Below are 19,831 nucleotides of genomic sequence, written 5' to 3'. Positions count from 1 at the left end.
CCTCATTTGTGGATTTAGTACATCCTAGATAACATTCAAAACATCTCTGAGCTCCTCCCTCTCAGAGAGGGGTTTGTAGCCCCCAGAGGAACTAGGTTTTTCCTCTGGGAGGAGAATCCCAAATGATGAAGCATGTCACCTATGGTGAGTGAGGGATTTCATCCTAAAAAGGGAAATGCCCAAAGATATTTCTGTTGGGCGTAGTCACTAGTTTTGTTTAATATTTGACACACTGTATTTGTAATCTCTAAGTAGTGGTTTTCCACACTTTTTTACTACTTTCAAAGACCCCAGGATTTTGTATTATTCTTTGTTCTGACTTTGGGGAATAAATCCTGTGTGGTCTCAAAACCCTCCCTAGGACCCTCTGGCTTTGAATCGTTTATTGTTATAGTTTTATGAGCAGCTGTTCCGGTTGCGGGTCCCTCTTTCTTTTTCCTTAAACCTGATTTTCTTCCAAGAGCTGTCTTTTATAGTTGAAGACTGCTCCAGGGCATTTCATATTGATTTTCTTTTTCCATATAATTATGGCTGAACGTCCAGGTCTGGCTTTTGATGAGACAACAGCACAGTCTCTTCTTAGCACACCTAGCATAATTGACACCTTTCAAGGGGTTGTTACCGGTCAGGAGGATGATTGGACTAAACTTTTAGTACTCAAGAAATCACATTCACGAGTGTTTATACACGGTGCGATAATGACTGAGTACCTCAGAGGCAACTGTGCACCTAAGGGCTTGATTGTCACGAACGCCCCCAGATTATTCTTGGACGATAAAACATTTCTTAATGATTGGTCCTTGATAGCCTGGCGATGTATTCACGATTGGGTTATTCTCATTATTTAAACTGCCAAGCGAGTCGCCGATACGATACTGATAGAAATACAGGCTCTGGAATCCCAAATCAAGGTTACACTTACAGGTGCCCTTTTTAAGAAACAAAATGAGGAATTCAATTAACACAACAAAGAGTTTAAAGACTCAGTATTAACAACCAAGATTAACAAATTTACGAAAGATCTTGCGCGTTTCTCAATGAAGAGGGTTTACCCTTACACCAGTGCTGACTATGTGCTTCCCCAACACAACCGACAGGGCCGTAGATATCGGACAAACTATTCAACTTCAAGTATTAAAGGTTGGTCTAGTGACTCAGACAATTCCAATCAGGGAGATGTAGGCAATGGAGGTAACATCAGAAGAGGCAGAGGCAATTGGAGACAACAGCGGGCGGTGTCCAATTTGCAGCTCCTCCGCAATGGTGGACACCAGGTCCTTTCAACTATCCTCCTTTCCCACCACATGGACAGCCTTTCGCTTACCATCCACAACCTCAAATGTACCCTAATCAGCCTTTTTTAGGGTTTGGCCGCGGCAGGTCCAGAGGGAAGAGGCGGCAACACCAAATCCAGGTTCACTGGACAGACAATCAATCAGCCGGGTCAACTCGGGGTTCGACAGAGCAGTTAACAGGAACGAGCTCCGAGACAACCTTGTTATCAACTTGAGTACAAGAATTTTGAATCCAGACGAACTATGTCTCTTAACAAAGGACTAGGTTTTGTACCTTCATATCAGGGTAATACTTTTGAAATCAAACAGGAACTTGCTCAGTTTTTTCGCAAGATCTGTCTGAATTTCTTCTTTCGGAATGACACCTCTGATTCTACACAAGACCTTAATTCGAATACAGGTTTAAGAAACAAATCTACATTCAACCCTCTTACTAGCCAGGTACCTCCCCAGGTCCTCACCTTTAAGAAAGGTGTCTCTTCTCAAGTCACCAACATTTGTGCCAGTGAAAATAGACAATTTCAGAACCTCAATAAAAAGGAACGACTAGCATTGACATCTTTGACAAATGATGACACCATTACGATCAAACCCGCAGACAAAGGCGGAGCGATCGTAATAATGGATACTTCCACATATTGAACAGAATGTCTGAGACAATTACAAGATGTTCGATCCTACAGACTATTGAAAGAAGACCCCACTAAGAGACTACAACAAGAGATAACGATCTTAGTGGAAGAAGCACGAGCTAATGAATGGATAACTACCAATGAAGCACAATTCTTGGTCAAAACCTATCCTATTGTGCCTTACTTTCATATATTACTAAAAGTGTACAAAAGCCAACAACCTCCTCCTGGCCGCCCGATCATTTCTGGATTAGGCTCATTACTTGAACCTATGTCCTCTTTTGCTGTTCACTTTCTACGGCCTTTTGCTGCCAAAATGCCCACCTACTTAAAGGACACGAAAGATGATCTCATTCCGGTGGAAAATCTGAGCTTCGATGTAGAGTTGGACTATCTCGTGTCTTTTGACGTAGAGTCACTCTACACATGCATCCCACAGGATGAAACTCTCTCTGCCATTGAGACTCTCCTTTTGGAGAATCCTCCTGCTTCCCTCACGCCGGTGTCTTTCATCATCGCATGTGCAAGAATAGCAATGAAGGAGAACTTCTTTCAGTTTGAGAATAAGATGTTCCTCCAAGTGTCTGGTACCTCTATGGGGAGCATTTTTGCTCCCAGCCTGGCCAATCTATATGTACATGTATTTGAGCAGGAACACATCTTCAGTATCAACAATCTATACAGAGACCACCTACGTGTGTGGAAAAGATATATTGATGATGTCTTTGTTGTGTGGCGTGGTACTCTGACTTCACTTAATGAGTTCAAAATATGGTTGAACAACTGTAACATCTTTTTGAACTTTACTTGCGAATACAGCAAGACTCATCTCCTTTTTTGGATATCTTAATATCATCTGGGGGAGGGTGGCCTTAATACTGAACTGTACTAGAAACCGATGGCTAAAAACTCCCTTATTCTCTATGGTAGTTACCATCCCCAAGCATTAAGAGACAATTTGCCCTTCGGACAGTTTTTACGTTTGAAGAGGAACTGTTCTTCTACTGTGAAATAACATGAACATGCCCAGGACCTTTCTCACCAACTTCAGGAGAGACAATATCCTAAGAAACTGGTGAAAAAATCGTACAAACGGGCGTTTAACAACAATCTGCCAGCGTTGCTTGCACCTAGTACTCCCAAAGAGACTACCAATAGACTGACCTGTGTCCACATGTTCTGCAAGTTCTCCTACAAAATCAAAAAGAGCATTTTGTCAAACTGGAAAATTCCGAACATTGGTGGTGTATCATTATCACGTCCCCTTTTTATTACCTTTAAGCGAAGCAGTAACCTCAGAGACCGTTTAGTTCATACACGCCCCGTATCCAGAATAAAAAGATGAGGATACTCTGTGGGGTTTACCATCAGTACAGGGACATTTTCCATGTGGTTCATGCTCAGCTTGTTCCCACACATCTATGACAAAAGAGATTGACATAGGATCATCACGACCATGGGTCCTCAATTGTCATACAAATTGTAACACTAACAACCTTATTTACATGATCACTTGCCCATGACCCGTATTTTCAAGCATAAGAGTACCATCCGTTGTGGCAAATCATCTACAAAACTGGCCAATCATTTTCTTGCAGTGAAACACAATCCCTGTGATCTAAAGTGGACAGTGTTGGAAAAACCGTTCATTCCGCCACACATAACGGATATAATCACTTTCTTGTTCAGGCGTGAGCAATGGTGGGTACACAAATAACAGACTGACATCAGAGGTTTAAATGATGATATTCCATGGTTGCTATTATAATGGTCATTCTGAATAGGTCTTCACCTATATTGACTTTGCTTTGAGGCACCACATTTCAAGTACTCTCTCCCATTTCGAGTGACTGTACCTATGGTAATCTACGGACTTATGCAAATGATTTTATTTATCTATACCTGCTATAACTAGTTCCAATTTAAATGATTCACATAATGCGCTATAGGAAATATTTTATAACTCCACGTACAGCAACTTTTTATAGCTCGATAAGTAATATGATGACGGATGAGAGCTTAGGGACCTCGCACAGAATTACTGACTGGGTATCCATTATCAGTTCTTGTTTCCATTTTTTGTACCAATGTTATGCCTGGTACAAATAACCCCCTCATCTGCGACTGATTCCTTTATGGGACCTGTGTTATGCTCACCCTTCAGGTGCACACTGCTGTCTGACATCAATATGGTACCAGTCCTTAGCGTTAATGATGATCGATGCATGCTGTTATACAATACATCAGTTTCATCATTGCAACCTTTTTTTACTGTGCAGCCCTGATGATATTCACTTTCATTCATCTTCTAACTTCACACGTGGTCACTGTTTACTAATATGTTTACAACATGGAAACTTTTTGGGTAAAAAATTCACTTAGTCTATCGACTGGATGTTTGTTTTGTTATGTTTCCAATTACGCATGTGTGAATAAGCACATTGCTACGAGTTGCCATGCGCGGGATATAGATCACAGTGTTATTATAACACGCATGCGCTCTTGATTCTCGTACTAAGACCACAATAGTCCAAGGTCGAGCGATGTGATTGGCAGTTACCACGGGTGTAGCATTTTAAAAGGAGGCGTTTTCTGTTATCGCGGCACCTCCGGCTTCAGGCTCTACTCTACGCCGAGGTACCGACGGATAGGTAAACCCTCCGGTATCCCGTTAAAGTTTTTAACTCGTCACTTTGAGCTTCTTTGTTGTTTTGTTGTTGTCTTTTTGCTAGCTCTGGGTATTGGTTTCATTTGGTGCCTCGCTTGCCATATTTAACGATTGGCTTAAGGTTACTCATGTTGTGTACCAAGGGCCGATATATGTATAAGTGCCCGTACCGGTTGTTTTTGCTATGGTGATAATCATGGGTAGGATTCAACCGTCTTTTATAGTAAGGTTGAGTCTATGTGCAACGAACATATAAATGAAGTATAGGTGCCTTTGAAGCAACTTTTGCTATGGAAGAAGGAAGTTCTTGGAGTTGATGGTGAGGTTGGCAATGTAGTCTGAGATGAGGTTGCTGAAGTTGCCTTTTGAACCGGGTGGTCTATGAACTAGAGTGCCCTTGTGGTGGTGCTGTTGTTTGCTTTCAGGTTGAAGTTTATGTGTTCCATGAAAGGGGTGTCTGGGACAGTGGTAGTTGTTCATTTGAGGGTGTGAATGTAGATAATGGCGCGACCTCCGCTGGGTTTGTGGAGGTGGTCCTGGTGTGCAATTTTGTATCTTCCTGGGATGGCCACAGTGATATCGGGAGCTGAGACAGGGTTCAGTTGTGCTATAGATTTTGCATTCCCGTATGCAAAAATGCTTTTTGGTAGTTGTAAATGGAATTCGCAAAACAGTTCATGCTATTGTTTTGGATTCCTTTCTTTAAAACAATAATTCTACATTAGATGTAGGTGTACATGTAAGGATGTATGTAGATTTATAAGTGGTTTGTGAATGGGTCGCTTCTTTTTTAACAATTCCTACATCACTCATCAAAAGGTATTGCCCTCATTATACATTTAAAAAACTGTTCTACAAGCTGTCATTATGGTAATATTACCTTGCTTTTGCTACCTTTAAGAAATGTCTACGAGTTCTATATGAAAAAGAGAACATATGCCTTTAAGTCATTGTGTAAACCAGAAGTAAATACTTTTGAAAAAGAACATAATCGTTTTGTACGTTCTTTTATTTCATCCTTTTATCCTGTCTCTTTCCACTTGTAATTGCAGACTCATTAAGTTCTGAGGGCGCATGCTATACCCTTGTAGCCCGCTACCAAGAGCTATACCGGTTGTTAAAGGCCCCAAACCCACATTATAGGCAGGGCCTATAATGAAGGTGAGAGCCTTTATCAACCTGTATAGCCCGCTGTAGAAGGGCTATAAAGTTATTAGAACATTCCACCCGTTAAGGGTATGAAGACAGACATTAGAATGTTGGAGCTCGGGGCTTAGACCAGACATTATAAGCCCAGAGCTACTCCATTGTCTTCGATGGAGCTCTCAGTATTCCAATGTTCTAATATTTTCTTAGAACAAAAAATGTTTCTCCTTGTTATTTTATCTTATTTGTAATTTAGCAATCACATTACTCAACAAGTGATTGTAGCATATGTTTAAACAACTTCCTGTTTATTTGTTTCAGTTAAATAAATGGCCCAAGTCAAGTAACCATCCGGATTTTGAAGAATTCATACAAATTTAATTACGTTTTGGGGATGAAAATGATCCAAACAGAGACGGAAGAGCCCATTGTTGGACAGAAGGAATACCCGTTAAAGAATCCAACATATATTAACCTATTTTGATGGAAAATTGAATAAACAAACTTGGTATGGTGCGATTCTGGAGTGGCGTTAATTCCCTAATATACAGGTAGCCCCCTCCAGAGACCTTTTTACATTCTTTCTAAATTATGGAAATTTTGTGGATGACGTTGACCTGGAGTTTCAGCCTAATCATGGCTTTATCGGAATTTCACACTGACAACAGGCTTTCATATAGTTCTCAAGGTAGGGGTCCACTGTTATTGTATATCTGCCAAGACACTCAAAAATATCATTTTCTTATTTGAGGTGATGACTAACTGTGGTGACATCAAAGTTAACATTAAAACAAGTTTTTATATGTGAACCCTAGCCATTAGAAATCGTCTCCTAACGTTTTTTTAAATAAGACCCTAAGTCTGAATATCATTATTTCCCCAATTCACCTAACCTTTAAACATAGATTAACCAGCACCAGATATATCATCTTTTAAAAAAACAGACTAAAGTAGTTACCTACTTGCATGTTTAGTTAAAATATATGTGGGCTAATCCACATTACATATGGTCTTCATAGATACATTCGGCAAGTGCTTCACAGATGAGCTATGATTACGGTTCTTCTTACTGGAAAGTTAATTAATGTTTTCGGTATCTTTGGCAAAAGTTAATAATGACTTTCCTAGTTTCCTACTTTGACTAGCTTTGGCCCTTGAAGTATAAGACCTTAAGTGGAGCAGCCTACAAATGAGTGCTTATTGGCACAGTAAAAAAATGTTTAAAAGCAGCATGCTTATATAAGTTTGTGATATAGATACATTGTCCTTGGCTAAAAACTTTGATTGCCCAAATCATTTTGTATTATACAGTTTTGCATTAATATAGCCTTGCTCATCATTTAATTGATTATAAAGGATGATGAACTGGCCAAATTCTGATCTCGTATGTCCTACTACTTTTTATGTCCTTTTGTATTTTCTTTTCTTTTATACCCACCTCCTGGACTGGATATACGTTATTGATTACAAAGAGGAGTTCCTGTATTACCTTGAACACTACCAGCTGACTGTTCCAATCAGGGTAGATCAAGATGGAGCCTTTCTCAGCTTTACTGTGAAACGTGATAAACACTCAAGGAGAAGGAGGAGCACGGAGCCTAATGATCATGAACAAGTCGGAGCTAAATTATTTTTCAAACTTTCTGCATATGGCAAGCACTTTCATTTAAACTTGACTTTGAACACGGAATTAGTTTCTAAACAGTTTACAGTGGAATACTGGGGGAAAGATGGGCCGGAATGGAAGCACGACTTCATGGACAACTGCCACTACACAGGAAGTTTGCAGGATCAAAACAGCACAACCTATGTGGCATTAAGCAACTGCAATGGTTTGGTAAGTAAACAGAATTTTTTTTCTATTCTTGTAATTGAATGCGTCGTGCAGAGGAGCAGTAGTCATTCCACAGCTCTGTTCAGTCAGCCTTGACAGTGCTATCAAGATGGCCTTCTATGGCATGATATACCCCCTTCAACTATCTGCCATTATTGTCCGGTAAATCAGTCATCACTGCCATACTGTCAGACTTCTTTTGGGGGAGCGTGGGGGGCCACAAGGCAACAGGGGCTACTTGGCCGGTTGAAGTTGCTTGCCATTTACGTCGTGGGGTGGAACCTTTTCCAACCGTAGTTCTCAAGACAGCAAGGGGCCAGCAGCTATAGGGTTCTGAGGGAGTTAGTGTAAGGGACAAGAGCTCAGTACAGCTGAGCAACATACTTAATCAAGTATTGTCCTTTACAGGACTAGTATTTTAAGCTGGTTGATTTGCAGGGTTGTATAAATCCAATTTATCTAATGAAACACATACCCTATGATGCCCAAATCCTAACCCCTTTCTTTTTCTCAGGTGACTCAGGTACAAATATGTGTGTAGACATTGGCTCATAGCCCAACAAGTCAGTGCTGACAAAGTTTAGTATTAGCAGCAACAGTTTACCTCTGCTTGCATTCAGGCACAGTGTTTCTGTTCATGCAGACAGCGAACTGCGCTTTCTTCTCGGTGATGCTTGTGATTCCTAGACACAGGCCAGCATCTTTATACTCTTGAGCTTCTTTGGAGCAGTCTGGTGCGTGTATTCATCTCCAGCAGTTGTGGCCTCTGGGGACGGTGGAGTCTAATGCTAGTATTAGGAAGTTGCAGCCCTGGAGGCTGGTGCAGGTGGACGCAGGTGGACGCCCATAGGGGCATGTCCAGTAAACCCCAGAAACCTGGGCAGATTTAAAGGTTATCAAAAGTAAGGGTCCTTCAGAAACAATAATTATGAAACTCTAATAATCGTGGAGAGCATGATAGGTCCTCTCCTATGTACATCTCAAATGCATGGGGATCTAGACGTGTCTAGTGATCATGGTCATAAAACTCACAACCATTTTGTTTTAAATGAAGCCACAGTCAAATGCCATTTCTCATATAACATAAATGTAGTATTGTTATGCATTGGTTTGTATCCACAACAATCAAAAGGGCAAGTTTGTACTAAGGTTTAGTCATACAATAGTGCACAAAATATATCCTTTATAACAAAGCTAAAGTCTTGTTGTTTTGCAGTAATAAATAATCAGTAGGGCAGAGTTCACCACTTATGACTCAAAGTCTCTTTCTCAACTTAAAACATTATAGATTTTCAGCGTTTCGACCCCTCTAAAATGATAATTTTCTATTGCACCTTTCTCAGGAAAAGAAGTGATATTACCTTAAATGATGCTCAAGGGGAGTCAAGTGCGTTCATCAAGACTTAGTAATGCTGTTGATCACAACTACAAGAGAGTAATCTTTTGTCTTCCTGAATTAGAGGAACATTGCACATTGCACATGTAACTTGAACTATACTGGGGGCCGATGCAGCAGCGTTTCTTGGGTGGACACCTTGTGTGCTAGCATCAGCACAAGACTGTCGAGGCTGATGGCTGGAACGCTACCCTGCATGATGCCAACCTGACGTTTTTTTGCAGCTCATGTTGGGAATTGCCACAGGAGACTGTGGGACTCTGAAGATTTCGGGTTAGGGCCAGCTGCACTCCCTCTTAGCAGCCAGCAACTGAGACCAAAAAAAACCAGAAACATGCTGGGCTTCTTCTCCTGGACAGTGTACCTCCTATAAGGCCAAACACTCTCCTTTCTGCCCTCTCTGGGCATTCAGGGATGCAGGTGCACAGGCAAAAACTAATTTTCTCCAGCAAGTTGCATAAACCAAGTGACTTTACCTCTGGGAAGACTGGCTGTAATGCAGACAGTAGCCCTCTTCCCTTCCTTGGTCATAAAAGACTTGGAACTTGCACAAAGTGAAGTAGTATGGATCCCACTGTTATATCATTTTTCCAGACTGAGGATGTGGATCCACTCTCGAGCTTCAGAACTGAATTCTGTTGGTTCACTTTACAATGTAGTTTCCAGGGTGCTTTCCAGATACTGCCTTTGTTCAAGGTGGTGGTTCTCACCAAAGGTAGCAATGGGGCTCCCTCCAAGCAGGAGTGTGAGTTTTCTGCATCTGGCTGCCATCACCTTCCTTAATTAGTAATGGGAGATAGACAAAAGGGCAGGACGTGCCTAGAAACATTTTCCCACTGAACAATATAAACTGTGATTCCACCCTTCAGTCCTACCACCTACCAAATGTCAGTGCTCAGGAGCCTTTTACTAAGTTTCACACAGAATTTCTAAAGGTAGCCTTTCAGATTCTGAGTTTTCACTTTGCAACCCCAGGAAGGCAGCCAGTAGTCTTCCACTGTCTGTGGAAGCTGTCATCTTCCTATTGTGCGGTACTAAGCCTGGAACAGCCAGAACAGATCCTGCTAGCCCTAATACTCGGAGAAAAACAACACAGAGAGTCTTATTACCACACATGTGCTACACACACTGCACATTCATACATACTCTAAATACACACAAAATGTCACCTTAAGCGTCTGGGCTTAACATAAGAGTATGTAAAGCACACTTTCACCACTACGGGTATCTTGGCACTGAATAACAGATGTTCTCTTCTAGGGGATCCTCATCAATAGTCATAAGCATTAGAATATTCCCGCCCATGCGCGGGACCCCGGAAACACTATATTATATGTGGACCCACATATATATAACCATATATATATATATATATATATATACATATATATATATATATATATATATATAAATAAGCAATAGCAGCCTACTAAACACCAGAGCTGAATCATGCTGTAAAGAATTTCCACCATACATGAAAAAACATGCATTAGAAACATGAGAAACAACAATAAAGTTTGTTTTAGAACTGTTTTAATGCTCAGAAAACAGTAGAAATTCTTATAAAACACCGAAAGCATAGGAAGCTCCTAGACTGCATTGCAAATTCCCAGTCTAAAAAGACTAAAAAGCTAACCTGCAGCCGTATGCAATAAACTGACACCGTGCCTTTAAGGCACCCATGACCCCCAGCTACCCATCATGCCTCAGGGGTGACAGTTAGGTCAGTTGTTCTTTCCAGCTCCTTCAGGAAGGATCCTGGCAACACAGCTCCACTCATTTCTGTTTTTTTCTGACAGAAATGTTCTTCACTTTTCACAGTTTTTTGACTTACTTTGACATTTTACATCTTCTCAAGTAAGAATCTGTCTTTTATTGACAGTTTGGTGGGTATTTTCTGCTTTGGAATGCCTTCCCTTTTTGACAACTGGCCTTCTTGTGGCAACAAGAAGGCCAAGACAGACAGCCATGAAGTCTGTATTCTTTGTCTGCCTGAAAATCATGACCAAAAAGCCTGTCCTTCACAGCCTTCAGCTTCAGCGTCCGGCTCGGCGCTGATGAGAGAACTACCGGTGGGTCATTCATCTAAAAAACGACCCGCCGTCGAGAAGAAGGGATTCAGGTACGTCGTCGTCTAGAATTCCAGACCCTCCTCCATCGTCAACTCGGCGACGATCGGCGTCGAGGACCTAGACCGCTCCGCCGCCGTCAACCTGGCGACAATCGGCGTCGAGGACCAAGACCCCTCCGCCGTCGTCAACCCGGCGACGATCGGCGTTGAGGACCATCACACCTCCGCCGTCGCCAACCAGGCGACGATCGACGAGAGAAGTGTGACCCCTCCGCTGTCGTCAACCGGGCGACGATCGGCGTCGAGGACCAGAGACCCTCCGCCGTTGTCATCGTCACGACGTTCGGCGTCGAGGAGAGGCTCACCTCTGTTGTCGCAGAGAGACCAGAATCCTCTGGCGTCGACAACCAGACGTCGATCGACGTCGAGGAGGAGATCTCCGTCAACGTCTCGTAGGTGTTCGGCGATGAGGGTGACCAATACCCCTCCGCCGTCGTCCCGTAGACACTCGACATAGAGATTGGCTGCTCCGCCGTCGCCCCAGCGTCGTTCGGCGTCGAGGGCTCCGTCGTCGGCTTCACATTGCCGCTCGACGTCAAGACATCATCGATCCTCACAGCGCTCGCCGTCGAGACATTCGACTCCGGCGTCGAGGCACCAAGAGCGGGCTGGTTCGACGTCGAGGAACTCCGCTTCCGGAAGATCCAGATGGGGATCGGTGATTCTAGTGACGGAATCAGCCTCCCGCCACTCATCCTCGCATTCGTCTGGGCAAGCTGCCTCAAAGTCTAGAAGCCCTGCCCGCAAGTCACCTTTGCGAGACCCTTCTTCTGCAGATGTGAGGTTGTACCCTAGATGGAATCTGCCATTGGATCATTGGCGGGATTCAGGGGCTACGAGGCAGATGCAGGAATACGCCAGTCCTACACACAGATCTCCGTTTCAGAGACTGGTTGAAGAAGTGGACAGACGCAGTCCTCCCAGGCACAGGGTTCAAGCTGAAAGATCACCTGTGAGGAGACCTGCTAGAGCTCGTTCCCCCAGAAGAGAGGAACGTTCAGGAAGATCACGCGATAGGAGGCGCAGTGCTCATCACAGGAGTAGGAGGACACCATCTACTTCTTCTACCTCCTCTACCCAATCTTCCAAGAGGGATTATTCTCCCACACTTTCGGATAGCCCTATCTCTAGGGTCTCACTGGTTGATGACATCAACACTTTTCATGATGTCCTGCAAAGAGGAGCTCAAAACCTCAACATTGAGCTATCTATTCCACAAGTCACTACGACAGTGATTTTTGAGATACTTCACCAGAAGTCTGCTTCACGTCCTTTGCTTCCATTGGTTCCAGGGATTATGGACCCAGTCAAAGACATAGTCCTGGCTCCAGCGACCATTAAAGTGGTGCCGGCTCGCATCCAAAAAAAGTACAAGCCAGCTACCTCTGACCCGGTCTTTGTCAAGACTGATCCTCCTGCAGATTCAGTGATCGTAGCAGCAGCACGAAAAACACACTCGGTCACTGCTACCTCCTCAGTCCCGCCAGATAAGGACAGCAGATCACAGGACTCGTGGGGTCGCAAGGTCTGTAACTCTGCCGCTTCTACCCTGAAGGTCTCCAGTGCAGCTGCACTGTTGGGTAGATATGATAGAGCCTTATGGGACTTCATGGAGCGTTTCAAGTCCAAACTGCCGAAAGAAGACCAGAAGGACTTTTAAGAGACAATGACAGAAGGCTGTCTGGTAGCGAACCAGATGATTAGCACGGCTGCAGACGGCGCAGCCCTTATGCCCATGGAATTTGCGCCAGAAGGTCGTCTTGGTTGCGCCTGACAGGCCTCAAGCCCGATGCACAACAACGCATCTTAAACCTTCCTTTTTCTGGTTCCTCTCTCTTCGGTGAACACACTGACGAAGAGATGAGTAGAATGAAAGCCGAGCAAGAAACAGTCAAAGTAGTCGGTTTGGAAAAGAAAAAGGAGTTCAAGCGCCGTTTTAAGACCAACAAGGGCAAAGGGGCTCAACAGAGTGTTCAAACCCCTCAGTGGTCCCAAAACAAGAATCAGGGCAAGACCCAGTTCCGAGGGGGAAAATCCAACCGAGGTAGAGGAGGTCATCAACAACAATCCTCTACATCAACGAGAGGAGGGAAGTCATGAGCAGTGGCTTCCTCTGGCGCCGTTGCCCACTCCAGTGGGAGGAAGTGCTTCACAACATCTGGCAGAGTGGTGCAGCATCACAAAAGATCGTTGGGTGCTGAATATACTGCGCAATGGATACATGCTTCGTTTCCGTGCGCCCCCAAAAAACATTCCTCCAAAGAAATCTCGTCCTCACCAGTTAGATCTGCTACGGAAAGAGGTGAAGGTTCTTCTTCAAAAACAAGCTATAGAAGAAGTATCTCCCTCGCAAAGAGGAAAAGGAGTCTACTCCAGATATTTTGTTGTCCCCAAAAAGGATCAAGAGAACAAGTTCTGTCCCATTCTAGACCTTCGTCTGCTAAACAAGGTCATAGTCAAAGAGAAGTTCCGCATGTTGGCTCTTCACCAAATATGTCCACATCTGCAGAAGGGCGATTGGATGTGTTCGGTGGATCTGCAAGATGCATACTTTCATATTCCAATTGCACTGCATCATCGCAAGTTCCTGAGGTTTGTGGTCGGCAACAAACACTACCAGTACAAGGTGCTACCCTTCGGGCTCAAGTCGGCACCTCGAGTCTTCACCAAATGCATGGCGGTGGTGGCAGCTCTTCTTCACAAAAAGGGGCTCTTCGTCTATCCGTACCTAGACGACTGGCTCCTAAAAGGTCCATCTCCTCTACAAGTAGAGAGCGACTTTCGCCTTTGCCTGCAACAATTGCACAAGCTCGGCCTCCATGTCAACGTGGAAAAGTCAGTCCAACAGTCAACCCAGTCCATCCACTACCTAGGCTCCATTCTGGACCCAAACTTGGGAAGAGCGTTTCCTTCGGAGGAGAGACTTTTTTCGATGCAACAGAAGTGCAGGATTCTACTCGAGACCCGAAGTCCAACAGTCCGTCAGGTAGCCTCCCTGCTGGGTTCCATGGCGTCCTGCATCTTTCTCATACCACACGCCAGGCTGAGGATGCGTCCTTTACAACAGTCTCTGGAGGACCAGTGTGACCAATCGACAGGGCGCTGGGAAGACCAGATCAGTCTTTCCCAGGCAGCGAAGATTTCCATCAAGTGGTGGACTCGACCTCAAAATCTGTTGGTGGGAGTTCCTTCTCACCAACCTCTCCCGACTCAGTCAATAGTGACGGACGCGTCTCTCCAAGGCTGGGGGGCACACATGGGGTGCCTTCAAATACAAGGTCGGTGGTCTGCTCAAGAACAGACCTACCACATCAACATGCTGGAGCTCCGAGCGTTGCATCTCGCTTTCAAAGCCTTTCTCCCTGCAATCAAAGCCGACTCGGTCTTGGTGCAGACAGACAATACGACCACCATGTTCTACCTGAACAAACAAGGCGGCACATGATCACAACCTCTCTCTGGAGTCCCAGGCGATCTGGCACTGGCTTCTTGCTCGGAACCTCTAGCTGGTAGCAGTGCACCTTCCAGGCAAACTAAACATCAAGGCAGACGCACTCAGCAGGCACTTCGAGGATCAGCCAGACTGTGTGCTAAACAACGAGGTAGTGGCAGAACTTTTTCATTGTTGGGGTCGTCCAACTATAGACTTGTTTGCAGACGACGAAAACAGAAAATGCCACGCCTTCGCGTCCAGATTCCACCGCCCAGGGACGCAGAGGAATGCTCTCTTGATGGATTGGTCAGGGATATTTGCTTACGCATTTCCTCCCCTGTCTCTGATTCCGAAGGTGGTTTCCAAGCTCCTCAGATCGGACATGGAGATGATCCTAATAGTTCCGGACTGGCCACGGCAGTGGTGGTACCCGGATCTTCTTCATCTGTCTGTGTGTCCACACAGACGTCTATCTTGCAGGCCGGACCTGTTGAGCAAGATGAGCGGGAGGATTCTACATCCCAACCTCCCCTCTCTGAACTTAACGGCATGGCTCCTGAAGTCCTGCAGTATGGACATCTAAATTTGCCTCCTGATTGTATACGCATTTTAAAGGCTGCTAAGAGGCCCTCCACAAGAGCGTCATATGCGTTCAAGTGTAAGCGATTTTATATTTGGTGTAGGGAGCATCATCTTGACCCTACTAAAGGGCAGGAGGATGTTATTCTTCCATACCTTCTTTCCTTAGCAACATCTGGTTTGAAGTATGCTTCCATTAGAGTGCATTTGTCAGCCATTGTGGCGTATAGAAAATCGCCGAGCCAAAAGTCTTTCTTCCAGATGCAAGTGGTCAAGGACTTCCTCCAGGGTTAAAGAAAGTCCACCCCCCTGTTTGAAATCCTTCTCCTCCCTGGAAGTTGAACCTAGTGTTATCCAAGTTGATGGGAGCTCCTTTTGAGCCCATCCACAAAGCAACCTTACAACATTAATCTTGGAAGGCCGCTTTCTTAGTTGCTATCACATCAGCGCGCAGAGTAAGCGAAATCCAAGCGTTGTGTACAAAAGATCCTTACACTGTTTTCCACCACAACAGAGTAGTGTTAAGGACACATCCATCTTTCTTACCAAAGGTTGTGTCTGATTTTCATATTAATCAGTCTATTTCTCGTCCATCCTTCTTTCCAGATCACACGACCCCGGCTGAGCAGTCGCTGCATTCTTTGGATCTCAAAAGAGTGCTTAAATTTTATTTGGAAAAAACTAAGAGTATTAGGAAGACGGATCAGCTTTTTGTCAATTATGGTTCCATGAGAACGGGTTTTCCAGCTGCCAAACGATCCATCTCCAGATGGATCGTCTCCTGTATCAAATTGGCTTATCAGCTAGTGGGCAAGCCCTTATTGTTGACACCTAAGGCACACTACTAGGGGGAAAGCGGCCACAGTAGCTTTCCTACATAATGTCCCTATGTCAGAGATTTGCAAGGCTGCAACCTGGAGATCAGTTCATACCTTTACAAGGCATTACTGTATAGAATCTGATTCCAGGATCGATACTCAAGTAGGCCAGGCCTCTTTGAGGAATCTATTTGGGTAGCCTGCGGCCTGTTCAAGCTTAGTTGTGTCTAAGCTTATCAATGATATACTGTTTTTATTGATCCTTTGCCCGCAAGGAGATGAGGTGAGGCTCGCTATTCTATTCTAATGCTTATGACTATTGATGAGGATCCCCTGGAAGAGAAGGATTAGTTACTTGCCTGTAATCCTAGTTCTCTTCCAGGGGTATCCTCATCAAAGTCATAAGCAACCCTCCCGCCTCCCCGGGCAAAGGACTACTTTATCTTGGAGATATTGTTAACCTGATTGTTTCATGGTTTTTGTGTACAGTCTCCGCATAGAACAACTGACCTAACTGTCACCCCTGAGGCATGATGGGAAGCTGGGGGTCATGGGTGCCTTAAAGACACGGTGTCAGTTTATTGCATACTGCTGCAGGTTAGCTTTTCAGTTTTTTTAGACTGGGAATTTGCAATGCAGCCTGGGAGCTTCCTATGCTTTCAGTGTTTTATAAGAATTTCTACTGTTTTCTGAGAATTAAAACAGTTCTAAAACAAACTTTATTGTTGTTTCAGTTTACAGCATGATTCAGCTCTGGTGTTTAGTAGGCTGCTATTTCTTATTATATATATATATATATATATATATATATATATATATATATATATATATATATATATATATATATATATGGTTATATATATATATATATACGGTTATATATATATATATATGTGGGGCACATATAATATAGTGTTTCCGTGGTCCCGCGCATGGGCAGGAATATTCTAATGCTTATGACTTTGATGAGGATACCCCTGGAAGAGAACTAGGATTACAGATAAGTAACTAATCCTTTGTTGTTACCCAACTCAATGGTACTCATTTTATCAACCTCAGATGGATGAAAGGCTGAGTGGACCCACCGGGATTTGAAACTGTGACCATGAGGTTGAACACAGGCCCCTGCAGTAGACGCATTAGTCCACTGAGCCACCATACCCGGCTTAGATGTAACTTTAGATGAGAGGGGTCAATAGACCGTGCTCTCACTGACTCAGAGTAAAGGATGTGGTCCCACTAATAATTCACAAAAGATGGTATGCTTCCACGATTGCTTTCATAATGTACCAACCACAATGTCAGTAGTTCTCTGCCTAGTATGAGGGCATGTTTAGTGCACCCCTCCAGGTCACAGGACATGCCCTCGCATTGTCAGGGCTGAAGTCAGGGATACACTCCTGTTTACCATGCAAGAAACATTCCAGTCACGTAACAATTTGATGCCATGTGATGTCTCATCTAATGTAGGTCAGGAGTGCTGTGCTTATCTTTTTATTTTATTTTTATTACTAAATAGTGCTGTATTTATTAAGCAATAAACTGTGAACGTTTTTGCAGTAAATCAGGCACCCATTTTACACCTCGAAAGAGGCTAATAACCTAAGGTGCTTAAACAGTGTAATTTTTCTGTCTTTCCCCTTGAAGTCCAATTTTATGTTTCTCCCTTCCCCTACATAATGCTCCATTTGGAAGATTCCTCTCTTTCTTTGTCAGTTCATTGTTGTACTATGTTTCTTCTATTTCTGGCCCCCTTTGTAGGTTAGTATGTCTATATCAAAAAAGAGAGGAACCCTTGGTTTCCCAAAGGACTAGGGTTCAAATAAGAACTATTAAAAGGTGTCCTCTGGGTGCACAAGATTCTTTGATATAATTAATTTCTCTCACTTTCACTCCCATATATATGTTGCACACTCCTCTACACACTCCTCTCAAAAACTCCAAATGTTACACTCAAAGTCACCCAAGTATTGGCACAAAAATATCTAATTGCTTGTAGAAATTTTAAAATTTATTATCACAAAGTTCATAAAATCATTCTATGAGTTCAAAACATCATAATCACTTTTTACTAAATTTGCACCATAAAAACACAATAAAATCACATAAGAATAAACAGTATGTCCTACGAGAGTTCATGCAGACCGTAACCATTGTCTTTAAATTGAATGCTACTAAAAAGTTTTTATATCCTAAACACCATTTTTACCATTTAAGGTGATAGAAAAGCAATTAAATTTGTGGCTATACTAATTGCGTCGATGCGTTTCGAAGGTTCAATCCTATTACACCTTCTTTTTCAAGACTGTAGTTATTCCTCTCGTCTTTATATAATCTAAAAACACAAATAAATGCAATTAAAATACAGTTCAAATACATTTATCCTAAACATAATTGTTTTCATTGGACATATACATAATTGATCCTAAAATTGCCAACATTGCAAAAATTACAAACATTTCCATATAGAAAAAGCATTCTGTGCCAATGCCTCATATCCGCCCTCTCTCTCACACCATTCACTCCTTCTATAAGTTCTTCTTTCCTCTTTGTCACAGTCACTCGCCCTCAGGTTTTAATGTACGTTGGTATGGTAACGAATAATAAAGCACATATGGGAATGTGTTAGCTAATTACACGGGCTTCTGTATAAACTCCCTCATATACTTCTAATGATGTAAAAAATCACACTTACATTCCGTTATCTTCCCACCACTATATTTGTGTGGCCCCCTCGGTCGTACTCCTAACCATGTGCTTCTTCGTTAAGAAAATTCTTGGAAAACAAATCAACAGAGTATGGATTAAACCACCTATCCACTACTCTTTGCTCACTGTAAAGTTCTTATGTATCAATAGAAACCTCAGTGGCCCCTACTTTGTTTGGTAGCGACGTGTGCCATAAGTTTAAGAAGTCTCATTCTTCTGAACTGGCATTCGTATTTAAAGAAAGGTTGGCATCGACTGTGAGAATGAAAGTACACTGTTTTAGCTACATGGCGTTTTATTGCTCCCCTTATATATTAAATGCTAATAACAATGCCTACCTTGGATAAAAACACTTGACATCCAAGCTTTACCCACACTGGCTCAATGGTGTTTTAACCTTAAAAACCACTCGTTTGAAGTGTCTGTTACGCATACTCTTCTATTTGTTTAGTATGTCTACTCAACATGCCCAACTCATCTGTACATAGGTAAGTCTTAATTATCAAGACAACATCTGTCTCTTAATATAAAACTCCTCTCCAGTTACCTAAACTCACTGTCTGAGATTTTAAATAATCTCCCTGGCCATTCCAAATAATTCCCAACCAAAGAAGCGTCAACATTTGCCTTTTCGTTATGTTACTACGTTTCCCATGTGATTGTGTCTAATATCAAGACAAACAAATTATTTTGTTTTCTTTTCATTTAAAAATGTTCTATGTGATAAGCAGTGTGATGAATGTAATCACTGAAAACTATCAAAAGATGGGTTTAGAGGGCATTTTAGGATATTTATATTTAGCTCGTTCTACATAGGAATCAAAGTGTTAGTCTCCTTTGGGCTTGCTTTTATTTTCATTTGACCCTGTACAACACTGGAAATTCTGCAAAATCATTTCAAAATATTACTCCAATATATATTCTTGTCCGTAGACATGCCGGTCCTCATTTCTAGTATATTCACATATTATTTAATGTGTCTCTATTTGCAAGCTACTTTACGTTAGAACTGAACAGCGTCTTTGTCAAGAATCTGGCATGTCAGTGTAAGAAGTCACTAGAGCTTACACTCAAGTACTAAGAAATCAGAAGCTATCACCAGTGACCAATTTGAGCCGGTGCTTGACAGAGGTGCCCACCGGCATTCATTTTTGGGACTGGCACTTACTTATGTTTACTCATCAGACATA

At 42.9% G+C, this 19,831-nt stretch overlaps 1 protein-coding gene across 2 annotated transcripts in view; it reads left to right on the top strand.

Annotated features, from left to right (window-relative positions):
* The window catches only part of LOC144818098 (A disintegrin and metalloproteinase with thrombospondin motifs 6-like), a 674,525-nt gene that overhangs the window by 243,152 nt on the left and 411,542 nt on the right, over positions 1 to 19,831 (top strand). The window contains exons 2-3 of one of the 2 annotated variants that reach the window (XM_078675151.1): positions 6,063 to 6,292; positions 7,214 to 7,578. In XM_078675151.1, coding sequence (XP_078531277.1) covers positions 7,498 to 7,578 — 81 coding nt within the window. In that variant the 5' untranslated portion in view covers positions 6,063 to 6,292; positions 7,214 to 7,497. Of the gene's footprint in view, positions 1 to 6,062; positions 6,430 to 7,213; positions 7,579 to 19,831 lie in introns of both variants that reach the window. The other variant, XM_078675150.1, reaches the window with a different exon arrangement.

Source organism: Lissotriton helveticus, chromosome 2_1 (assembly GCF_964261635.1).
Source record: "Lissotriton helveticus chromosome 2_1, aLisHel1.1, whole genome shotgun sequence".
Taxonomy (NCBI): Eukaryota; Metazoa; Chordata; class Amphibia; order Caudata; family Salamandridae; genus Lissotriton; species Lissotriton helveticus.
Note: the sequence above shows the minus strand (reverse complement) of the source record. Positions and strands in the feature narration are given on the sequence as shown.